At 45.3% G+C, this 25,118-nt stretch overlaps 1 protein-coding gene across 1 annotated transcript in view; it reads left to right on the plus strand.

Moving 5' to 3' along the window:
• The window catches only part of LOC144246356 (uncharacterized), a 387,512-nt gene that overhangs the window by 1,804 nt on the left and 360,590 nt on the right, over nucleotides 1-25,118 (plus strand). Inside the window, 1 exon segment of the mRNA XM_077783741.1 lies at nucleotides 7,461-8,325. Within this exon segment, the coding sequence (XP_077639867.1) occupies nucleotides 7,514-8,325 (812 nt within the window). The 5' untranslated portion in view covers nucleotides 7,461-7,513.

Consider the following 25,118-nt stretch of genomic DNA (forward strand, 5'->3'; position numbering starts at 1 on the left):
TTAACTACTAAAGCTTCATTTTATCTACAAAGCTACGTTTACCATACTATTAAAATGTTCATACAGCACAAGTTATCATTATAACATAATACATGTAGTAACTATCTGCACAGAGCCATATAACATGCATTTTTCACAAAATCATTTTGGTTCCCAGGGGCTGGTCCATGGTGTTGTAGGATTTGTTCTGGTGGCCGTTCATCTTTTCCCCATGTTTGGGCGCTCCCTCAAGCTGGGGCTGCATCAATTGACCATTTTTTTTCTTAGTCCTTCATCATATACTTGAATTCCAACTGATTTCCCTGAACTTGTTCTAGCAAAACTCCCAGTGCTCTGATACACCCTGTACAGCACAGACAGTGACAGCAGGTGTTGGAGTGGGCAGAGGGATGATCCCCCCCTTATTTTAGTGAAGTTTTCCCAACATTCTCCATTTGCTGTTTCCCTTTGCAGCTTCAGCCATTTCTGTTGCAGAGTCAGAGATCCTCAGCATGGGCTCTGCCTTCAGCTGTGCAGATTCCATCTGTGCAAGCAGGCAGAGCTTGGGGTGAGGGGCAGAGGGAATCAGCCAATTCCTGCCCCAGGCAAGAAGAGCCAGGTACATTGTCCCCAGTTTGCCCCAGCAGTGTTAATTTGCATTTCTGAAGCTCCTCCTGGGTGCCTGGAATGCAGCTTCTCTTCCTCAGCAGCCTTCAGCAGCCTCAGTTGTGCACCCCCCACAATCTACTGCTTTTTTGTTTTCCTTCAAATCATCTATTTATTGTTCATGAGTTAAAGGGTCACCTTTAAATCTCATCTAGTTTTGAAAATTTTGAAAAACTCTAATCACTTGGTTTTTAAAATTTTAAAAGTTTAATAATAATAAAATGGTTATAAAAATAATAATACAATTAGAGTTAGGACAATTACAAGACAAAAAGAGCAAAGAATTACGGATGTCCAGATGCTCTCGGACCCTAAGTCAAGAAAAGCATGACTTGTGAACAAAGGAATCACCCTTAAACAAAGACACTTGTTGCATATTCATACATCCTTCATCGTTATGCATACATTCTGTTCTAAACAAGAAACTCTGTTATATGTCAGCTGTTCCCTTTAATCCCCTGGCATCTTCAAGTCTGAGCAAGGCCTGAAGAAATTAGCTTCTCCTGATAAGAAGCCATAAATTCCTCTCCTTTGGAAGATTTAGGTGTTCTTCGAAGGGAGCATCTCATTCCTAAAAAGAAAACTCCCCCCACATACATTGTCTCTATTTTAACATAATGTTGTAACCTAAAACTACACTTAACACAATATGTAAGGGAATTAATACAGCATAACTTTCTAACATTACACATATAATATTCATTGTAACATTTGTGAAAAGCCAATCATAAATATGCATTTTTCACAATCCCACCTCTTACTGCGCAAGCCAAATGATTTATAAAGAATATTTCCTGTCCTCCTGCATTCTTTGGACTCTGTTGGTAATCAAATAAAACATGGGATTAAACAAAGAAGAAATATCAAAACACTTGTAACACATAAAAGGAAGAATCCTAATTTCTTCCACCATCCCATTCTCAATACATTACCCCACCTGCTAGTTTTTAACGTTATTTTCCCATTTTTGGACTGATACCTGGGTCATAATTTTTTTCTGATATCCTTTGTTTTTTCCAGGATGGCATCCTCATTGCCATCTATTTTCAACAATCTGTACACCCCATTCTTTAGCCAATAACTAGCGTAAAGCCAACCTATTTTAATACACTGCAGGTGATGTTTGGCTTTGCAGACTCCATATAAATTCCAATGCCTGAGCAGCTTTGTTTATTATCTTCTCTATAACTGCTTGGAGTCATTTAATATGACTCAGGATATAATTTGGGGTTAACACAGAGCTAGACTGCTGTGCTTGTTTTCCCTTTTTTTTTTACTAACTGTCTCTTTACCGAATCTTGGACTATATTTCTAAGATCAAATGTAAAACAAATCCATCTCTCTCCTTTTGGACATTCCATGCCCCAAGTATTACTACTTTTTCCTAAGTTCTTTGTAATGTGATAATTTTCCCCCTTTTTCCTGCAGGTACTTAATTTGGATGGGTTATAACAGTGCCTGTTGACATGGGTGTGTGTGACAAAAAGGAACTTTGGTTTCTTTCCATGTGATACTTTCTGTAGCATTTGTGACACGATCTTGCTGCTATCTCAGAAGGGAGAAGACAACAAATGAGAGACAGAAACAGGAATGACAGAGGTCTGGCATGGCTTATACCCCCACCTCCCCTGCCTGTGGGGCTGCTGCCCACAGCAGGTACGTGTGATCTTCTCGCTGGTGAGTTCAGTGCTCAATCCAGGCTTACCCTCTGTTTCCCTTGTCACTCCTTTTTTACTCATTTCCAGGCAAATTGTTTTTGACACCTTTTAACTGTGGTTTTCCACCATTCCTCAGGTATCTCTCAGTCCACAGGCATTGATAATCCCCATCTACAAAAGCAATTTATTACTTCAGTTTTTGAGGTCTTTCTGTATAGGGGATTGATTCAGTACTCAATACTTCTTGCCACGAGAACATAGATTTTGTGAGCTACAATGCCAATTATTCTCATAATTTAAACATTCACTTATAACCCAGCTGCCATGTCCAATATGGGGATGAATCAAATAAAGTATACAGCATAGTATTAATGGCAATTTCCCTTCTTGCCTGTACAAGTCACAGGCTAAGGCCAGACTATAAGAACTCTTTGACTCAAACACTCCCGATCCTCCTGTTTGAAGTGGCAGTGTTCCTCTGCCAAGGAGGTGTCGGAGGCGTCTCAGGGCTTATTCAGGCAGGGCTTAGAACCAGTGATGCAAGCTTTGCTTTATTTCTCAGTTAGGTGTTATTCTTTGTACCTGCCTTGGATCATTTGGGTCTTCCCAAACCATTACCACCCAGTCCTGGTTGAAAGTCAATTTGGTATCACCTGGTTTAGATGTGATAGTCCATTCCTCACGTTTCTTCACAAATTCTTTTATTTTGCTGGCATGAATTCACCCTCTTTTCCATGGTTGGGATTGCTGCTTTAGTAGTACCTGGAAAGGACTTCTTAATAACAGTGTTAAAAGAAAAACAATACTGCATTAACTTTCACCATTAGTTTTCTTCAAAACTTTCTGGGTTTAACTAAAAACTTTTTCTGTAGCTGCTTCTTCTTCTTGTATCCAGCTGTGCTAATTGCTGCAGAGGCCAATTCTTCTTCTTGTGAGCTATAATTAGTTAAATAAAAAAAGACTAGCCCAAATTTAACACAAGATGTATCACATCTCTTGGTTTTTTGCTTTTTAGGCAACATCCAACTGTTTTAGTCTTACAGACCCATTCTTCAGAACAAAAGCCTCCTTTCCTTAACAACGAAAATCAGAAGGAAAAAAAAGAAGTCTTGTTTAAAAAAATAAAGCACATTGTGAGAGTCAGCTATCTCTGCTTTGATCTTATCTCTATTGGTGGTCCAGCTCTCCCTCTTTTTCACAGCTTTGCCTTTGACTGTACTTCCTCACTCCCCTCCCCTTGTTGTCACTCTGTCTAGCAGGAATGGGGGAGAACTTACAAATAGCTATGGTATGGGGACTTTGGGGTGTATTTCGCTCTTTCTCTTTCTCTCTCTTTCCCTTTCTCTCTCTTTCTCTTTTTCTCTCTTCTTCTCTCTTCTCCCTTTCTCTCTCTTTCGCTCTCTTTTTCTCTTTTCACATTTCAACATCCACATTCCAATATCAGTCCACTTTCTAACATTAGTCCTACATCCTGGAGAGGTGAGTCTGCCAATCACCTCTCCCTCCTTTTTCAACTTCCTTACAAATTTAATTACTTTTGTTATGTGTGTTCTGCAGGCCTTTAATTCACGGCACCCTCCACCAAGGGCTACCAGCTACCCACAGCTGACAGTGCTAAAACTAAAGACTTATTTTGCTGTCACAATTTTCCATTCACAAGCTTGAAAGGGTTGTAGGAACAAGGTAAACAAAAACTTACTTCTGAAGTGATCTTGCCTGCAATAAAAAATTTAAGGCAATGCTTGTTAGTGCAATATAATTTGCAAAGAAGCCAAGGTTTGATTTGGGAAGGGCATCTGAGGACACAGAGCATGAGTTTTACAAATCTATAATTTGAAGAGGGAATAGACAAAATGTGGATACAGTGGGGGAGACAGCAAGTAAGGAATTTATCTCTGCAATACTCTCTTTTTGACTGCCAGGAGACACTCTCTGAAGAGGTTCTTACAGTACAAACAATAACTGGATGGGAAGAGGCACTCTTGAATTTAAGCTTTGGTGTCAAAATAGGAAACTGCCCCTGAGCACTGCAGTGCTGGAGCACCCTGCCTGCAAACTCACCAGAGGCAAGCCACTGCTGCCACGCTGCAGGGCTGCCTGCAGCACAGAGGGAACCATGGCCAAGCCCTCCCTGCAGGCCTGGGTAATCCACACAAGGAATCACAATTGCTTCATAGCTCTCTAACTCATTCAAGAAATAGGAAACTGTAGTAAACAGAGATCTCCCTCACCATCTTTTTCATATGTGTGTGTCACACACCCACTGTGATGCTGGAAGTAACAAATTGTTTACATTAGAAGATACTGAACCTTTTTCTTCATCTAGCTTTGTAGTTTCCCTTTTCTATATGTAGCAACCTCCCATTGTGGGAAAAAATGAGCCCTATTTTTTTACAAGTGTTTTGTATGCACAATTTTATTTGCTCTTCTAGATACACTGCAAGTAGTTAGCACTTCCAGAAAAACCAGCAAACAAGCAAAACAAAAAAACTAAGAAAGCAAAACACATTTGGGTACATGAAAAAGGACTGGTTGGAAGGAAAATTGTTTCTCATTGATCTACCAAGCGGTTGGTGTTACCTTTAGTTTAACTTTACACACTGAGAACACTTGATTGAACAGCCTGCATTGACTCAAATTAATAGCAGGTTTTGCTATGTCACAGCTGTAAACTAGTTTTTCAATCCTAGAGTACAGTAAGTTATGTATTTCAAGATAAAAATCACAATGCAAATTGGAAGAAATTTAGTACTGCATGAGGTGTGCACACAATTAATTTACCTCTAGAAGTCAGTTTATGACTTTCCTCTACTAGGATTGCAGTAGCTGCTATAGCTTGAATGCACACTGGCCAGCCTTGATTTACTGGATCCCACATCTTTGATAAATAAGCCACGGGTCTCTTTACTCCTCCCCACTCTTGAAACAAAACCCTATGAGCTACCCCCTTTTTTTCATTTACATATAAATGAAAGGGTTTTGCTAGTGAAGGTAAGCTTAAAGTTTATATTGGGGCTAGTTTTAACTTCTTTTTTCTTAATTTTTCATTTTCCTTTTTGATCCATTTTATATCATCTCCCTCTGTCATTTTTTTTTATTCAAAAATTTTACTGTCTGTGTATATCCTTCAATCGACAATCTATAATATCCCAATAATCTGAGTATCTTTCTGATTTCCCCCTTTGAAGAGGGAGGGGGAAGGGATAGAATCCCTGTGTTTCAGTCTGGGTTGAGCTTCCAACTACCCTTACTAAGCAAGTGTCCAAGATATTTTACCTCTGATTCTACAAATTGCAGCTTCCCTTTTGATACCCTTAATCCTTTTTCCCCAAGAAAATTCAAAAGCTTTATAGTAGCCTCTCTAACTTCAGCTTCAGCTTCCCCAGAAAGTAAAAGATTATCCACATATTGGATAATTTGTATTTCAGGGGGAGTGGGGAAAGTTTGTAGTATTGTTTCTAAAGCTTGTCCAAATAAGTTTGGGGATTCTGTAAGCCCCTGTGGTAGTTTTGTCCATCTTAATTGCTGTTTTCTCCAGTTAGTGGGTCCTTCCATTCAGAATCAAAGATAACTTGCTCTCCTGGGCTAATGGGCAAGCCCAAAAGGCATCTTTAAGGTCCACTACACTAAACCACTGATGCTGGGGAGGAACTTTACTGAAAAGAGTATAAGGATTTGGTACCACTGGATAGCAGGTCTGAGTTCCTTTGTTAACCTCCCTTAAGTCTTGTACCAGTCTATAGCTCCCGTCAGGCTTCTTTACTGGGAGTATTGGGGTATTATGGGGAGACATACAAGGTTCTAATGTCCATCCTTTATTAGTCCTTCTATTACTGGCTTTAAACATTCCCGTCCTTCTAAAGGTACAGGATACTGCCGTACATGTATGGGACAATTTTTTTTTCCTCAGTTGTAATCTTTATGGGGTCAATATTTAATCTTCCCCTATTTCCCTCCCCAGCCCAAACTTCCTTGTTAATTCTTCTTCCATCCTCCTGGCCTAGTTTTAAAAGTCTAGCTGTCATCTTCCCATCTTCTGGAACAACCCCTATTCCTAATTTCACCTGTAAATCTTGTCCCAATAAATTGCTACCTGCCCCTGGGACCAAGAAAACATCCCTCATCCAAAATTTAGTTTCTCCCTCTATTACCACATTTTTAGTAACGGGTACTGTGAAACTCTCTCCTTTTGCTCCTGTTACTATTACGGTATCTTTGCTTACACTATAACCTTTTGGAATATTTAACATAAAGGTTCTTTTTGCCCCTGTGTCTACCACAAATTCCAATTCTTCTTCTTGGGGACCCACTCTTAAAATTATCTCAGCATTCCCCACCTGGACCCCACCTGCGCCCCCCCCTCGGCCCCATGGCCCCGCAAGGGGAATTTGGGGAGGTGGGAGTGGGGCAGCGCCAAGGCCGGGCCCCCCCGCGCTGTCCTGGCGGGAGCGGCTGCAGTGGGGACCGAGTGCGGGCGGGAGCGGCCGAGAGCCCAGCGCTGCCCCAGCCCGACCTGCCCCAGCTCCATCCCTGCCCCTGCGCTGGGATGCTGTGGGGCTGGGGGGAAGAGGGAGCCGGCAGAGGGTGCTGGGCCTGGGGGCAGGAGGAGAAGGGAAGGAGAAGCAGGCTTGAGGAACAGAATGGTCAAAGGATGCAAGTGGCAGGAGAGGGTGGGATTGTGCCAGAGAAGGAGGAATAGCAGGAGGAAGAGGAGTGTGAGGAAGAGTAGAGACACAAGAGGAGGAGGAGGAGGAGCAGAAAGAGGAAGCAGCAGAAGGTTCCACCCCTCCCTGTGTCTGCAGCCTCCCCCCAGCCCCAAGAGTGGTGCTCCCCCCACATGCAGCAGGTAACTGTGGAGCGGGATCCACGATTTTCATGGGGTGAGTCTTGGTGTTTCTGAGCTTTCTTGGGCTAAATGTTGGTGCTTTGGTTTTATGTGGCAGCTGAATCTTTATCTTTTGAAGGAGGTTTTTGCTGAGTGGTGATGTTCGGGGAGTTTTTGATTTGTGTCTTGAAGTTTGTGGGATTTTTGGGCTGAATCTTGGTGTTTTGGAGGTTCTTACAGACACAGGATTCCCAATGACTTCCTGAGATGAACTTGGGCAAGGAGGAACCTCCAGTCCAAGGAGCTCTTCTCTTGTTTTTCCCTCAAACCAGGATTTGTCATTGCCAGGGCGTGGCTGGATGGAGGAGGAGGAAAAGTCCCGGAGATGCTGCAGGAGGAGGAGCTGCAAACCCAGCCCAGGGAGCTGCAGGGAGGAAAGAGCCCCCTGAGCCAGGAAGGCGGGCGGAGATCCAGCCAGAGCTCGGAGCTGGTGGAGAAGCCTCATGGCAGGGAGAAGCCCCACAAGTGCTTGGAATGTGGGAAGGGTTTCAGCCAGAGCTCCACCCTGATCTATCACCAGAGGATCCACACTGGGGAACGGCCCTATGAGTGCTTGGAATGTGGGAAGGGTTTCAGCCGGAGCTCCCACCTGATCCGGCACCAGAGGATCCACACTGGGGAACGGCCCTTCGAGTGTGGGAAATGTGGGAAGAGGTTTCGGACCAGCTCTGATGTCCTCAAGCATGAGCGGATTCACACAGAGGAGAGGCCCTACCGCTGCCCCAACTGCGGGATGGGCTTCAACCGCAACTCCAGCCTCACTGAGCACCGGAGCATCCACACCGGGGAGAGGCCCTACGAGTGTGGGAAGTGTGGGAAGGGCTTCAGACACAGGTCTAGTCTGATCAAGCACCAGGTGATCCACACTGGGGAACGGCCCTATGAGTGCTTGGAATGTGGGAAGAGCTTTGGGTGGAGCTCTGCCCTGAGAATACACCAACGCTTCCACACTGGGGAGAGGCCCTACGAGTGTCCCCAGTGTGGGAAGAGGTTTCGGACCAGCTCCAGTGTCCTTCTACATGAACGGATTCACACAGAGGAGAGGCCCTTCCGCTGCCCCAACTGTGGGAAGGGCTTCAAACACAACTCCAGCCGCATCAGGCACCGGCGCATCCACACTGGGGAGAGGCCCTACGAGTGTGGGAAGTGTGGGAAGAGCTTCTCACAGAGCTTTCACTTGACCCAGCACCAAAGGAGGCACCACTAAAGGAAGCCCTGTGAGTGCCCCGCGTGAGGGAAGAGCTTGGAGTGAGGGAAGAGCTTGGTGTGCTGCTGCAGCTCCATACCTCATGGGAGGATCAGGGCTGGATGATCCCCAGTGAACCCCATTGGGCAGAGCCCTGGTGCCCCCATATAGGGAATAAAACAGAGAGTAAAGCAATGGAGCTGATAAAGGGGCCCGATATCTGAGGCCTGACTGAGCAGAAACTGTGGGAAACACAGACAGTTTAAGTCTCCCTGGGCAAGAAGAGGGGACAGTGGGGGGTGTTGCTATCATGCTGGCGTGGTAGTGTGGAGGAAGGGTTTTAGAAAGGTCTTGGGAATGGGAAACTGAGGAAAATATACATTTTTGTATGCCCCATTGTTTTTGGAAAGTTTTGCTTCAGCATTTCTCTGTGAACCCCCTTCTCCCCACCCCTGAGCAGTTCCCATTTGACCTGACCCCTGGGTTGATTCTGATGCGCCTAAGCTGGACACTGTCTCCATTGTTTAGACCTTATCTCTTAATTTTGCTATATAAAACTGTATCTGGGCAGTAGCCCGGGGTCTTTGGTCCCTGCAACCGTTCAGGCAATACAATCTCTCTGGACTGTATACCACTGACCTCTCTTCGTCTCTTTATCTCCATCCCTAGCGGCGACCGAGGCACGCTGCCGCTTGGACCGTGCTAACCCAGCCGCTGCCTGGTAAGCCCAGGGCAGCGGGACCACGACAAAACCCCGGCCCCTGGAGGGGACAGCTAGCCGGAGGGTCCTGGGGGGCCGGGGAGGGACGGGGGACAGCTTCAAGTGACCCCCAAAAGCCGCAGGAGGTGGCAGGGGTGTGACAGAGGGGATGAGGGGGTGAGAAAGGGACAGAAGGGACATCAGAGTGTGGGAAACCACAGACTGAGGTATTGTTTATTAAGATATATATAAATAAGTTAGGAAACGGATTTGTGAGAAATCACAGACTGAGGATAGGAAACGGAGGGTGAGAAAATACAGACTGCTTACAGACTAAGGTATTGATTAGGAAACGAGGATACGCAAATAGCCTGCGGACACAACATTTGCAAGATAAGGAAACCAAACACACCTGGGGACTGATGATACAAGATAAAGATAACCTCCATTACTCACCGACTGCTTACGTAAACAAAAGGAAACTGCAAGCTTAAACAAAGGAGACCCCTCGGGAATTCATTGAAAGAACGGGATAAAAATGAGGGCTGTTTGAATGAATCGGCGCGGCAGAGAGGGAGCAGAAACTCCCCCGCCGCCCAGCGCTGTCTTTGCTCATATCCTACTTGCTGTAATTAATAAAATTCTAATTGGATTATGATCCATTGTGGCGTAAATTTATAACAATTTCTGGTGTCGTGACTCGGATAAGGAACGGTGGGCTTTGGTCCTCCGGGGAGGCGCCCCGCGACATTTCGTGGTCCCGCGACCAATAGCTTACCCTAACCTTACCGACGAACCTAAAGTCTAGGATAATGAGCAAAGGAGAGACTGGTAAAAAATCCCATAAAAATCCTGTGCACGAGAGTCCGGACGAAGACGCAGGACGCGTAAGTAGTGAAATTATTCGCAGAGCGAAACTGTTCACGGTGAAATTTCTCACGGGTTTTCCGTTCGGGCGGGATTGGGTTTCCTGGAATATAACGAATGAGAGGTTCGATATACTGAGCCAAGCAAGTGTGGACTCTTAAGTACTGCGTTTTCCATCTCCCGCGAGGGACTGGGCCAGGAACAAGAGGAGCGAGTACGTGTGTGTGTGGAGATATTCCAGAAGATGGGGGTGAAGGGAAGCAAGCCTTCGACTCCCATGGGAAGGGTACCCACTGTACCAAAGGATACCCCTCTGGCATATATCTTAGATAATTGGAGATATTTCCCTGGAACCCTAGGGAAAGATAAGCAAAAAATGATAGAATATTGTACTAAGATATGGGGAGGGAAGAAGATTTCTAAAAATGTCTTTTGACCAGTTTATGGGTCAGAAAAAGATTGGGTAAGGCAGCAGTTAAACCTCTGGGTAAATAATAAAAAACTCCTTAACACGGAGGGGAGACAATACGCGGAAGTGTGGCTAGAAAGACCGGGAGCTGGACTTTATCCGCTGAATGAAATAAAAACTAAACATAAGAAAAAGAAGGAAGAGTTAGATGAAACCCTTCTAACCCTCCCTCCTTACATCCCTCCTCCTGTTTCCGCAGCCCCTCCAGAGGTCTCCAGAGCACCCACTCCCTCACCAGAGTCAGAACAAGGGTCTCCCCCCGTTCCTAGACACGTAACTAGAAGTCAAAGAGGGGAAGCTCAGATGTACCCCCTAAGAGAAATACCCATGGGGGGACCTCAACCTGTGATTGGATATATTTCCGTCCCCTTAAACTCGGCTGACTTACGAGATTTTAAAAGAACCGAGATGGGAAGCTTAATTGAGGACCCACTCGGAGTAGCAGAAAGACTAGATCAATTTTTGGGACCAAGCCTTTATACTTGGGATGAGATGCAATCTATCCTTGGTCAATTATTCATTACCGAGGAAAGAGATATGATTAGACGAGCAGGAATGAGACTGGGATTCTCAACATGCTCAGGGACCTCAAGCAGATATTAAATGGCCACTCCAAAGACCTAATTGGAATAATCAGGATCCGGCGCTTAGAACTCATATGCAGGACCTGAGAACTATAGTAATTCAGGGGATTAGAGAAGCAGTACCCCGTGGGCAGAATATCAATAAAGCATTTAATGAAATGCAAAAGAATGATGAAAGCCCTACTGAGTGGCTGGAACGACTAAGGAAAGCCCTTCAGCTGTACTCTGGGGTAAATCCAAACGACCCTTTAGGGCAAATGCTCCTCAAAACTCAGTTTGTGGCAAAATCATGGGAAGATATCAGGAAGAAGATTGAAAAGTTAGAGAACTGGCAGAATAGAGGGTTAGATGAATTATTGAGGGAAGCTCAAAAAGTCTACGTAAGATGGGAAGAAGAGAGCAGCAAGCGACAAGTAAGAATGATGGTAGCAACAGTCAGAGAGGATCGCAAAGGGCGAACTGGTGAACACAGATCTGCTAGAATGAAACAAATAGAAAAGGAACAGAGGTGTTGTTTTTACTGTGGAAAAAAGGGACATATAAGGAAGAATTGCAGAGAAAGGATCAGAGATGAGGAAATATTGAAAACAGAATAGGGGAGTCAGGGGCTCTATATCTTAGGGGACCGGAGTCATCATGAGCCCTTGATAAAAGTAAAAATAGGTCCCCATAAACAAGAGTTCACCTTTTTAGTAGACACTGGGGCTGAAAAATCAACTATTAAGCAGATACCTGAGGGATGTAAAGTTTCCCCTGAAAAAGTACAAGTAATTGGGGCAAAAGGGGAACCCTTTAAAGTAAGCAAAATCAAAAATGTGGTATTCGAAACTGAAAATAAATTTGGAATGGGTGAACTCTTGCTCGTCCCTGAAGCAGAATTTAACCTGTTAGGACGAGACTTAATTATTGAATTGCAATTAGAAATTAAAGTGAAAAATCAAGAGTTGGCAGGGTCTGCTTATCCTTTGACCGTGGATGATCAAAAACAAATTAACCCCAATGTCTGGTACTCTCCGGACACAATTAGTAGACTGGAAATGCCACCGATTAAAATCCAAATTTCCGAACCTCACATACCTGTGAAGGTAAGGCAATATCCCATATCCTTAGAAGGACGAAGAGGATTGAAGCCAGAAATTGATCGATTATTGGCACAAGGAATCTTAGAGCCCTGTATGTCACCCTTTAACACCCCCATTTTGCCTGTAAAGAAACCAAATGGGAAATATCGGCTCGTACATGATCTAAGGGAAATAAACAAAAGAACTATTACTCGGTTCCCTGTGGTAGCAAACCCATACACATTGCTAAGCAAACTAGGACCCCATAATTCCTGGTATAGTGTGATTGATTTAAAGGATGCCTTTTGGGTCTGTCCACTGGCAGAAGAATGCCTAATTATTTTGCCTTTGAATGGGAAGACATAGAGACGGGCTGGAGACAGCAATTAAGATAGACCGTGCTCCCCCAAGGGTTCACTGAGTCCCCTAATCTGTTTGGACAGGCCCTAGAAGAGCTCTTAACAGAATATCAAGTACAAATGGGGAATGTGCTGTTACAATATGTAGATGATCTGCTCATAGCGGGGAATAATAGGGAGAATGTAAGAAAAGAAACCATTCGACTCCTAAACTTTCTTGCACAAAAGGGACTACGGGTATCACAGGAAAAGTTACAATTTGTAGAGGAAAAAGTAAAATATCTGGGACATTATCTGTTTAACGGCCAGAAGATACTAGATCCAGAGCGTATTAAAGGAATTCTGGAATTACCTATGCCTGTCACTAAGAGGCAAATTCGGCAGGCATTAGGGCTATTTGGGTATTGTAGACAATGGATAGAGAACTACAGCTTTAAAGTTAAATTCCTATATGAACAACTGCTTAAAGACAAAATACCCAAGTGGACTCTTCAGGATCAAGAGCAGTTTGCCAGCCTTAAAAGGGAGCTAAGCCAAGCACCAGTTTTAAGTCTCCCGGATTTAAAACAGCCATTCCATTTATTTGTTAACATACATGAAGGAACGGCATTCGGAGTATTAACTCAGGAATGGGCCGGACAAAAGAAACCAGTGGCATACTTATCAAAGCTGTTAGACCCTGTGAGCAGGGGTTGGTCGAGTTGTTTACAGATCATTGTTGCTGCTGCCCTATTGCTTGAGGAACAAACCGCATTACTTTTAATGGAGAAGTTGTCTTATATGTGCCTCATAACATCAGGGGAGTGTTACAACAAAAAGCAGAAAAATGGCTTACAGATAGCCGAATATTAAAGTATGAGGGAATACTTATAGAATCCTCTAAATTATCTTTAAAAACTACTGGAGCAGTTAACCCCGCTGAGTTTTTATATTCAGGAGAAGGTAATGAACCATTACACGATTGGTTTCAAACAATTGAACAACAAACACGCATTAGGTCAGACTTAGAAGAAGAAGAACTACAATGTGGAGAAGTATTATTCATAGATGGGTCATCACGAATAGTAGAAGGTAAACGATTGTCTGGATATGCCATCGTTAAATGGGAAAAAGGGGAATTTAAGACAAAAGAATCCGGCTCCCTGAGTGCCAGTTGGTCGGCTCAAGCCTGTGAGCTATATGCATTGTGGAAAGCATTAGTGTTACTGAAGGGAAAGGATGGGACTATATATACAGACTCACGTTATGTGTTCGGAGTAGTACACACCTTTGGGAAAATATGGGAGGAAAGGGGATTTGTTAACTCCCAGGGAAAAGAACTGATACACCCGGAATTAATTCGGCAAGTTCTGGGGGCATTGAAAATGCCAAATAAAATAGCAGTTGTACATATAAAAGGACAACAGCGAGGTACAAGTTACCAAGTTGGGGGAAATAATGCAGCTGATATAGAGGCAAAACGAGTGGCAGGCAATTATAATATAATTTTGACTATGCAACAAGTACCTATTAGTAAAAATTTGAGTTTTTAGTCTGCGGAAAAAGAAAAACTAGAACAAATAGGAGCTAAGGAATGGGATGGGAAATACATATTGCCAGACGGGAGAGAAGTCTTGCCAAAGGGCATAGCACTTGAAATATTTTCAAAAAATACACAGTAAAGCACACTGGGGAACTCAGGCGTTAGTTGATAATTTTAATCAACAGTTTGCCTGTATAGGCGTATATAATATAGCAAAGACAGTTACAGCAGCCTGCGAGACCTGTCAAAAGGTTAATCGAAACAACATAAAACAAAGACCTCTTGGAGGACGTTCCCCCGCATACCGACCATTCTCACATATACAAGTAGATTTTACTGAACTACCTAGGGTGGGGCGTTAAAAATATTTATTAGTAATGGTGGATCACTTAACACATTATGTTGAGGCTTTTCCTACCTCCAGGGCAACCGCTAACCAAGTCACTAAAGTGTTACTTGAACACGTTATACCTTGATATGGAGTACCTGAGGTAATCGACTCAGACAGAGGAACACATTTTGTATCAAAAATTGTTAAAGATCTGACAGAAAACTTGGGTATAAACTGGGAATACCATACACCATGGCATCCACAAAGTTCAGGAAAAGTTGCAAGGATGAGTGGAGAAATTAAAACTATTTTGACTAAATTAATTATAGAAACCAAATTATCATGGATTAAATGCCTACCCATGGCACTATTAATTCTCAGAACCAGACCCCGAGCAGATGTAGGAATATCAGCATTTGAAATGGTGTATGGAATGTCCTACAGAATTGAAAGCCCACAAACAAATGTTTTAATTAGAGACCGTGTGATTAATGAATATGTTTCATAATTAGCAAAACATCGTAACCATCTTTGGGAATGTGGACTGATTGTGCAACGACCCCCATTGGACTTAAAAATACACAACGTTAAACCTGGGGATTGGATATTGATTAAAGTGTGGAAAGAAGAAACCCTAAAGCCCAATTGGGAGGGACCTTATCTTGTTTTGTTGACAACAGAAACAGCCGTCCGGACTGCTGAGCGTGGATGGACTCATGCCAGCCGCCTTAAAGGCCCAGTAACGAGACCTCACTGAAAAGTAATCAATACCCCAGGTGACACCAAGATAACCCTGAAAAGATAACATAATGATAAAGACGTTATTTGATTTTTTTGCTGCATTACCTTTTGGTATAAAGTGTGTATTGCTGTTTATATATGCTATAATTACTTCTTTTTTTATCTATTATATATGGAAGCGTACAAAGTGTGTAGAAGGAAATTGCTAGACATATGTAGCCACACCATAGTGAATATAGAAGGTATGCTGATGTAAATAATATATATGTACTCTAAATATACGAATTTGTGGTAATGATATAAACTGTAATTGTTATCCGTCTGCTTGTTTTAGGTATAAGGTATGCCAAGATAAATGGTGAACACACTGTGAAGGTGGATACCTTTCCAACAAACCAGTCCCCCTTTGTGGTTGAAATCTTGGCTATAAAGTGTAGAGGGGAAGTACTAACTGTGTCTTGCTTTGCCCCATTAGTTCTAGCTGCAAAGTGGGAAGCCTATATAAACAGGCAGAAATCCCGAAACAGCTGTTCTCCTGAAGAATTCCCTTGCTGCCGAGAAGATGATACCCCCCTGTGACTCGACGCAACCGAGTCGATGGGTGAGGCAAAAGAGGAACAAACTGTGGAGAAAAGAATCAGAACAATGGGACGCAGAGGCAGCAACGGTCAAACTTCCCCAGGATTGGTAAAAATATACTTAAATTGGCAAAATTGACAGACACCCTTTTTCCTGGTATACCGTTACTCTTGATATTGATAATAACCCAGGCAGAAGGGGGAAATCCTCATGAACCATTTCAATGGGAACTAATATCTTGGGAAGGAACGAGAACAATAGCCACTTTTAGCAAACCAGGTCCACCTGAATTCATAGTAAAACTTTGTGATTTAGTACCAATACATTGTGTAAAAGGACCTCCATTTTATATATGCCCAGCCTCTGGACCGTCTTACTGTAATTATCCTGGACATTATTATTGTGGTTATTGGGGATGTGAAACAATAGCCTTGGGCTGGTCGGTAAAGGCTCCTGATAAATATATAAAAGCAACCTAGACTCCTAACGAATGTGTGCCTGAACAAACAGTTGTAGATCTTACAGGTCTGCGTGACAATTATGTAGCTCCTTGTGACAAGGAAGTCTGTACCTACATCAAATTTCAAGTATTACATCCCCTAGAAGACAAGTGGTTAGTGGGACGAACATGGGGAATATGGGTCTATGGAGGAATTCCTAAAGACTTGGGAGGGCACTTTCTCATAAGAAAAGTTAAAATACCACATGATTCACTCCCTGTTGGGCCGAATAAAGTATTGAATTTACCCACTTCCCCTACAAAAAAGATTGTCCCCGCAAGTGTTACAACCACTCGTCCCAACTCCCTATCAGTAACAGATCGAATAACTAATGACAGGGTGACAGTTAGGGATTCAGGAGCGTCAAAATCCAAAGACCCTTTATGGGATTTAATGCAAGCCTCTTATCGTACCCTTAATGAAAGCAAACCAAATATAACTAAGGAGTGCTGGTTATGTTATAATGTTAGACCACCATATTTTGAGGCAATTGGAAAACCAGATAAGATTCAATGGTCTAGTGGTTCAAACCCACGAGAATGTCCATGGAATGACCAAAAAAACCATACGCAAGGAATTACTATTCAATTAGTAACAGGTCAAGGAAAATGTATCAGTACAGTGCCCAAAGATTATCAGCCTCTGTGTAACCAAACAACAATAATCACTACAAAAACTATAGAGAGACACAAGAAGAGAAATGACAAATGGGCTATCCTGGCACCAGGAGCTAAATGGGTTTGTTCAGACACCGGAGTAACGCCTTGCCTATCCCTAAAAGTGTTTGATCAATCTCAGTTTTGTATACAGGTGATTATAGTTCCTCGTCTTATCTATCACACCTCTGAGGAGGTGTTACGCCACTTTGAAGGAGACCTGAATATACAAAAACGAGAACCAATTACGGTGGTAACCTTAGCTACACTGCTGATAGCGGGTGGAGTTGGAACAGGTACAGGCATAGCCTCCTTAGTAAAAAGTCAGGAACTACAAAGTTTACAGATGGCTGTAGATGAAGATTTAGCAAAAATAGGACAATCTATCCAAAATTTAGCCACTTCAGTAAAGTCTTTATCAGAAGTAGTATTGCAAAATAGAAGGGGATTAGATCTGTTATTCCTAAAAGAAGGAGGATTATGTATAGCTCTCAATGAAGAATGTTGCTCTTTTGCTGACCATACAGGAGTAGTCCAGGATACTATATCTGAACTCTGGAAAAGGTTAAATCAACGTAAAAAAGATCGTGAGGTGGGCAGGTCATGGTATGAAAATTGGTTTAATGTTTCACCTTGGTTAACCACTTTGTTATCTGCCTTAGCAGGACCACTGATTATATTGATTCTGGGATTTATATTTGGGCCTTGTATATTACGCTGTATTTTACACTATGTTAAAAAACGATTTGACATAGCTAAACTACTTATTTTAACTACGAGGTCGGGGGCAAAATATAAAAGTGCATCTATTGATGAGGATGAAGATTGTTGTGAATGTATTGTGCCACGTGGGGGCTACGCCTATTGTAATTGTGAAGTATTACCTTGTGAGTGCTATGATAAATGTTTAGATTGTGGAAGAAGGTTTATTTGCAATAGCGAGATTGAAAGCAGCGTCTAATAAACAATAATGGGATAAAACAAGAAAATGGGGGTAATTGTGGGAAACCACAGACTGAGGTATTGTTTATTAAGATATATATATAAAGCTAGGAAATGGATTTGTGAGAAATCACAGACTGAGGATAGGAAACCAAGTGTGAGAAAATACAGATGGCTTACAGACTAAGGTATTGTTTAGAAAACAAGGATACGCAAATAGCCTGCGGACACAACATTTGCAAGATAAGGAAACCAAACACTTACACCTGGGGACTGACGATACAAGATAAAGATAACCCCCATTACTCACTGACTGCTTACATAAACAAAAGGAAACTGCAAGCTTAAACAAAGGAGACCCCTCGGGAATTCATGGAAAGAAAATGGGATAAAAGAGGACCGTTTAGACAAATCGGCGCGGCAAAAGAGAGAGCAGAAGTCCCTTTACCGCCCAGCGCTGTTTTACTCGTATCCTACTTGCTGTAATCAATAAAATTCTAAATTGGATTATGACCCGTTGTGGCGTAAATTTATAACATAAGTCAATCCTCCTAATCTGCCTTTTTCTAAGAGAAGCACTAAACAAATCATATGCTGCTTGCCTTTCCATGATTACGACGGTACCGTTGCTGGCTCCTTCAGGCTTCGGCAGCACGTATCGGCTGAGCTTGCCTCTACGGTCACTCAGGGCGTGGAGCAGAGCGTTTGGCCTCTTTTCGATATCTCGCCGTCCTTCCAGCTGCAGGACCCGAACCCCAACGCAGCACCTCTCTTGCCTCTGGCTCGGATAAGGTCCCTGCTTTCGGGCGCCAGTTGTTGGAGGGTGCCGCGGGAGACAAGACTCATGCTATCATGATCATCAAGTCTCACTTTATTGTGACAGATTACACAGTTTATATATGTTTGTTAATTAGCTCATACATATTGCAAAAGCCGAGCTCATGATTGGTTGCTATGTGACTTGTACTATTATCTTAAAACTATCTTTGTGATTGATACTTGCCTGTCCAGCTGACCTTGCAGTTAGAACAGCTTAGCACTTCTTTGTTCTTCTCTATCTATTTTTACATACCAAGCAGTTTCAATATCCTGCTTTCTGCACACCATCTGTTCTTCAGGGTCATGCGAACTTTGCAGCAGTCATGTAGCCCTCTCTACTTGGATTAGTTTTACGGTATCATGTCCCCTGTTGTACAACCATTCTTCTGCCAAGCTCTCTTCAGTTATAGGCTGAGTTAAATACTGTTAAATGTTATTCCTCTGTTAAATTGCTAAGTTGTAGGTTATAAGTTAGGTTAAATACTGTTAAGCTCTTCTCTTTGCTAAACTGTGACTATCAAACTATCATTTAAGGTTTAGATGTAAGTTAAGTCCTGTTAAGTTGGAGCTCTGTTAAGCTTTTCGGCTATATTCCTTTTATCCTTGCTCTCACTGCCCTTTTGTCACACACATACACACACACACAGTTCTCAGTTCATTCCTGGTTTGATTGCCTGGATTTTGTTTGGTTTTGTTGTTGCTTTGTTTCCTTGCTGTGCCTAAAGTGAAAAGTCAGGAGCAGAGTGACTCTTGCCAAGGAACTTTGTGCTGCTGTCACTTTAATATTAAGCCCATCCCGGGATGGGCACTGGCATGAGGGGATGTGCAGTGCCAAGGGCAGGACCATGGGGCGGCCCCTGCCAGGCTGCTGAGCAGGGACAAGGAGGCACTGAGGCCCCAGGGCTGCAAGGGTCACTTGTCCCCTCGTGGCCTCAGGCCCAGGGCCAGCAGCCATGGCCAAAGGGCTGCACAGGTTGGCTCTGTCAGGGCCTTGCAGCTGCTGCACATCCCTGAGCCCTCTGCAGCCCAGGCTGTCCCACGGTGTTCCTGCCCTGCGCCTCTGTCCCTGCAGGCTGTCGTCACCCCCGGCTGCCCCACCTCGCTGGCCCTTCCTTTGCTGGCAGCTCTGCCTCCTGCTGCCCCTGCCTGGCCACACAAAGCCTTGGGCTGCTCCAGGCTCCTGCTGGGGACGTGCTGCACCACAGCCCTGCCCTGGGAGGGAAATTCCTTTCTCCTCCTGTGTCCAGTCTGGACTTCCCCAGCTGCATTTGTGGCATAATTTCTCTCCCTGCCTGATTCCCACTATGGAGAAAAGCTCCACCATTTCCACATCCACCTTTCAAGCCCTGCCAGGCCACTCCTGATCTGTCCTCAGTCTCTTCACAGCTGAGCCCAGGCACATCAGTCTCCATACGTGGGTTATGTTCTTGAGGTTTGCAAAACCCATCTCGGGAGATCTCTGGGCCCTATCCAAGGTGTTTGCAAAGGAAAACATTCTGCTCATATCACCAGAGGCCAAGGCCAGGCAGAACTGTCTGTCCTGGCAGCTTTTGTCTGGGAGCAATCCTAGGATAGATGGAACTTTGGCGGCCACATTCCAGCTCCTGCCATGGCCCCTGGACAAGAGGGTCAGTTCTTTTCTGCAGGAAGGAAGGCACAGAGCCCCAGTGCTTCTGAGGCAACTGAGATGCGACCATCAGAGGCCAAGGCCAGCCAGAGCTGGCAGGTTTTTTTCTGACAGATACCCTTGCATACAGGAAATTTTTTAGGGGAAGTACCAATTTTGTCCATGGATGTCTGAAAAGAGGGACAGTTCTTTTCCATAGGAAGGAAAGCACAGAGCCCCAGTGGTTCATGGGCAGATGAGAAGCAGCCCTTGACATTCCAAGATCAACCAGACCTGTCAGGTGGCCCCTGGGAGGCCAAGCCTGCCAGACCTGTTCCCTGTTCCCCTCATTCCATGGAGCCCCACAGTGTCCCAATGGTCCCTTGTTTCCAGAAGGCCCTGAGGTGTCACAATGCCCCCTTGGTGACACCAGGCCCTGAAGGGTCGGAATGGTCTCCATGGTTCCACAAGGCCCCACAGAGTCATGGTGGTCTCTGGGTTCCATGGAGCTCCGTGGTGTCACCATGGCCCCAAAGTCCCAATGGACTCCATGGTTGCACCAGGTCCTCACCGTGCCACCATGGTCTCCACAGGAAGGGAACAACCCACCCCAGTGCTGCAGGGGCAGATGAGCTACAGCCAACAGAGGCCAAGGGCAGCCAGATCAGATGGTGCTGGCAGATTTTGTCCTTGGATATAGGGAATTTTAGAGGTGGAATGCCAGTTTCAGACCTGGCTGCATGGAGGAGGACGGTTCTTTTCCATAGGAAGGCAAGGATGGAACATGGGTGTTTCAGGGGCAGATGAAAGGTGACCATCAGAGGCCAAGGGCAGCCAGACCTCTCTGATGTGGTATTTTTTTGTCTGAAAGCAACCCTTGGATATAGGGAATTTGGGAGGTGGAACCCAAATTTCGGCCATTTCTGCATTGTTAAGAAGGACAGTTCTTTTCCATAGGAAGGAAAGCACCGAGCCCCAGTGTTGCAGGGGCAGAAGCAGAGAGAGAAGGCTCCTGGGAGGCCGAGCCAGCCAGACCTGTTTGTCCTGGCAGCTTTGTCACTGAGAAATCCTTGGACCTAGGGAATTCTGGAGGAGGATTCCAAACTTTGGCCATGGGCATCTGGCCAAGATGGATGGTTTTTCCCATAGGAAAGAAAAGCGTGGAGCCCAGGTGTTTTGGAAGAAGATGAGAGGTGGTCACCACAGGCCAAGAGAGCCAGACCTGTCTCTCCTGGCACCTTTCATCTGGGGGAAATCCTTGGATATTCAGAATTTTGAAGGTGGAATCTCAGTTCTGGCCATGGGCACCTGGGCAGGAAGAAGAGTTCTTTTCATCAGAAAGGAAAGCACAAAGCCCCAGTGTTTCAAAGGCAGATAAGGATCAGCTCTTTGGAGACCAAGGCCAGCCAGACTTGTCTCTCCTGGAAGCTTTCACCTGGGAGAAATCCCTGGATATAGGGAATCCTGGAGGCAGATTCCCAACTTTGGCCATGGGTGCCTGGATGTGAAAGGTGCTTTTTTCCCATACGAAAGAAAAGCACAGTGTCCCAGTGTTTCACAGGCAGATGAGAGGTGGCCCTGGGTGGCCAAGCCAGCCAGACCTGTGTGTCCTGGCAGATTTCATCTGGGAACAATCTTTGCATAGAAGCAAACTAAGAAGAGGAATCCAGATTTTGGCCATGGGCACCTGGAGGAGAAGGACAGTTCTTTCCACAGGAAGGAGAGCACCGAGCCCCAGTGCTCCAGGGGCAGATGAGCAGCAGCCCTGGACATGCCAAGGTCAGCTGGACCTGTCAGGTGGCCCCCAGGTGGCCCAGCCAGCCAGGCCTTGATGCCTGGAGAGGCCACCTAGAGCAGAGGCTGGACAGTGTTACAGGAGTAAAGTGGGGATTTATTAAAAAGGCCTTCAAAGGATTCACCTGGGCAGTACAAGGGCCTAGCTGAGGGTACACCCAGGATGGATGCCAGGTCACACGTTTTCACAATTTTGTAAGATTTGTTTCATTTCCATATTGGGGTTAATTGTCCAATTACACCTTCAGATTATGCAGCCCCACCCTCCCAGTCTGCTCTCCTCAAATCGCTGTTGTTTTCACTTTTTGGGCCTGAAGCTGCAGCAGTGTCTTTGGTTCTCGAGCAGGAAAAGGATTGTTTTGTCTGACTACACTGTAAGAGAACTTGCTGACACTCTACATGAAGTTCAGAGTTACAGACTGATACAGCACAGAATTGGGAAAATATGGAAGCTAAAACTTAAGGCATCAGCCTGTCCCATGTTCCCTTGGTTCCATGGGGACCCACAGTGTCACAATGGCTCCTCCGTGACACTCTGGGCTGCACAGTGTCACCCTGGGCCCTTGGATCCATGGGAGCTTCGCAATGGTCCCCTCTGATTCCACGAGGTCCCCAAAGTGTCACAACTGACCCATGGCTCCATGAGGGTCCCCAGAGTCACCAGGGTGTCCTTGGACCTGCCTTGTCACATTTGACCCATGGCTCCATGAGGCTCCATGAGGTTCCCCAGTGTCACCGTGGTCTCTGTCAGAGGCTGGATGAGATCAATGTCCCCAGACAGCTTGGGCTGAGCTGTCAATCAGTCACTCTGCTGGGACAGCGCTGACCCAGCTCTGAACACCTGAGATATCAGAAGTCCCAGCTGGGGGGAGGCCCACGAAGGCCCAGGGGCTTAAAACCAAGGAGCACAAGGTGAGCCACTGGTATGGACTCTGCCTTCTCCTGGGGTTTGTGTCTCACCCACACTGGAACCCCGGGAGCTGGGACCGACATGTGTGTCTTTCTGTGGAGCTTCTCTCTTCCTGTCTCTCTCTCTTTCCTCTCCTTCTAATGCTCTTTATATGGAACATTTGTGGGTACCTGAACAACTTCAGTGTTTAGGGCTTTCCAGGCTAAATGGGCTGAGTTAATGAAGTTACAGCTGTGAAAAATGATTTAAGTTGGATTGGATTGGTATTAAACGCTTTTCCAAAGTTCCTTGTTCTTTTGTACTTTGCCAGTAAAATTTTGGGGGTCCTGAATGGGCGCTGAGGGGCACTTGGGGGTCCCGGAGGGTCTGGGGGACACTGATGGGACAGATGGGGGCGGTACCGGGGTTCTGTGGAGCGCGGGGCATGACGGGCGTTGTAGTCCCGGCTTTAATGGAGCTCTATGGAGCCGCAGAGCATGACGGGAGTTGTAGGCAAAATAAAGGATGGCGCAGGCCCCAGGCCCCGCCCACAACACCATGATCCCTGACGCTGATTGGTGGGAGCCGTGATGGGCGGGAGCCTCGGCCAATGGGAGGCAGTGCGGGTGGGAACAGCCCATTCAACCCCTCCAGTCCCTCCCAGTACAGCCCAGTTCATCTCCAGTGCGGCCCAGTACAGCCCCAGTGCCCCTCCAGTCCATCCCAGCACATCCCAGTTCATCCCCAGTACAGCCCAGTACAGCCCCAGTGCCCCTCCAGTCCATCCCAGCACAGCCCAGTACATCCCCAGTACAGCCCAGTACAGCCCCAGTGCCCCTCCAGTGCCTCCCAATACACCTGAGTTCATTCCCAGTCCCTCCCAGTCTCCCCAGTTCCATCCATATCCCGCTCCAGTGTCCCCCAGTCTTCCCCACAGCGTTCCTGCCCATTGCAGGGCAGCGGCGCAGACGGAATGTCCTGCGGCCCAAACCTCCTGCTCCTGCCACACAGCGCCAGCCTTCTCCCCTCCTCCTCCTCTCCCAGCACGGCACAAATTCCAGCTCGGAGGAGGCTTCCCCAGAGAGGGCTCCGGCTCCTGTCTCAGCCTGAGTGTCCCTGCAGATGAACAGGGCATCCTTCAGGCACTTCCACAAGCTCAGGGTTCCCATTTCATGGTGAATCTGGGATGAAAATGGCCTTTTTCAGAAAGACAAATGCAGAGGAGATGGATTAGAAATTATTTGGAAAAAGTGACCCTTCTTCCAGACAAAGTTCACCAAGTCATTGCCTGCATTTCTCCTTTTCAGGTTCTTACAGTCATCTCCTGAAAGGTCCAGATTGTTCTGGTGCTTTTCATGAACTGATTGAACTCTTGATATATATCAGTGCATGAGATGTGGAAGCTTCTAAAATGAACACAGAAACAAACTCCCTCTGTCAGCCCATTTTCATCTTCTACATCACTTTCAAGCTGTCCATAGGGGTGTTGGAATGATTATCACACAGCTCTCCATTTCTGGCTGCAGACTCTGGAGATTCTTTCTCTGCATTCAGTCAGGCTTGCATTCCCTGACAATTCCTGGTAGCCCATCATGGTTTCTTAGGGCAGAACAATAACAGTGAAAATCTCACCAATGGCACAACTGCCCAGCCCACAAGGAAAAGAAAGAACAAATTGTAAAGTTCTTCAACTATTTGTCACGCTTTTCTGCAAGAGTCGAGCTGCACACACAGTGTGGAAAGGCAAGAAAAGCTGAAGTTGGTGGCACATCTTGTGACAGAAGCTGCTCAAAGCCTCCTCGTTCTCCAGCAAAGGTTCTTGGAAACAGCAAACAGGACTGTGGAAAAGATTCTGAGAAAACTGAAACAGCTTTTAAGAAATGAAATGAAAATGGAAAGAAACAATCCAAGATGTTTTTCTCTGTTTATTTTTAGGCTACCCTTTTCTATCTTTCACTACTTCTCCTTCTCATTAATTGCAAATGGATCTCGCTTCTATGATCCACGACATGGCAAGTTTTAGACAGTGTAAAATACCATGAGCTACACACAGTTTGCCTTCCCCTGTTTTGGTTTGTTTGTTTTTTTTTTTTTGGAAATCAGTGCTGGGGACTAAGTGCAGTGCTTGGGTCAGGTACAAATTCAGAATTGAGGGAATGTGCTCCAAGAGTGTTTGACCCTAAGCAGGGACAATGCACAGCCGTGACCGAGGGGATTCCTGTGCCCCTGGGCAGGAGTCCAGACTCTGGGTCTGGGCTGGACACGGCAAAGTTCCCGTGCTTGGACAGGCTCAGGGGCTGCCCCGGGGAGTGCGGGGCTGGGCGC

Source organism: Lonchura striata, chromosome 6 (genome assembly GCF_046129695.1).
Source record: "Lonchura striata isolate bLonStr1 chromosome 6, bLonStr1.mat, whole genome shotgun sequence".
Lineage (NCBI taxonomy): Eukaryota > Metazoa > Chordata > Aves > Passeriformes > Estrildidae > Lonchura > Lonchura striata.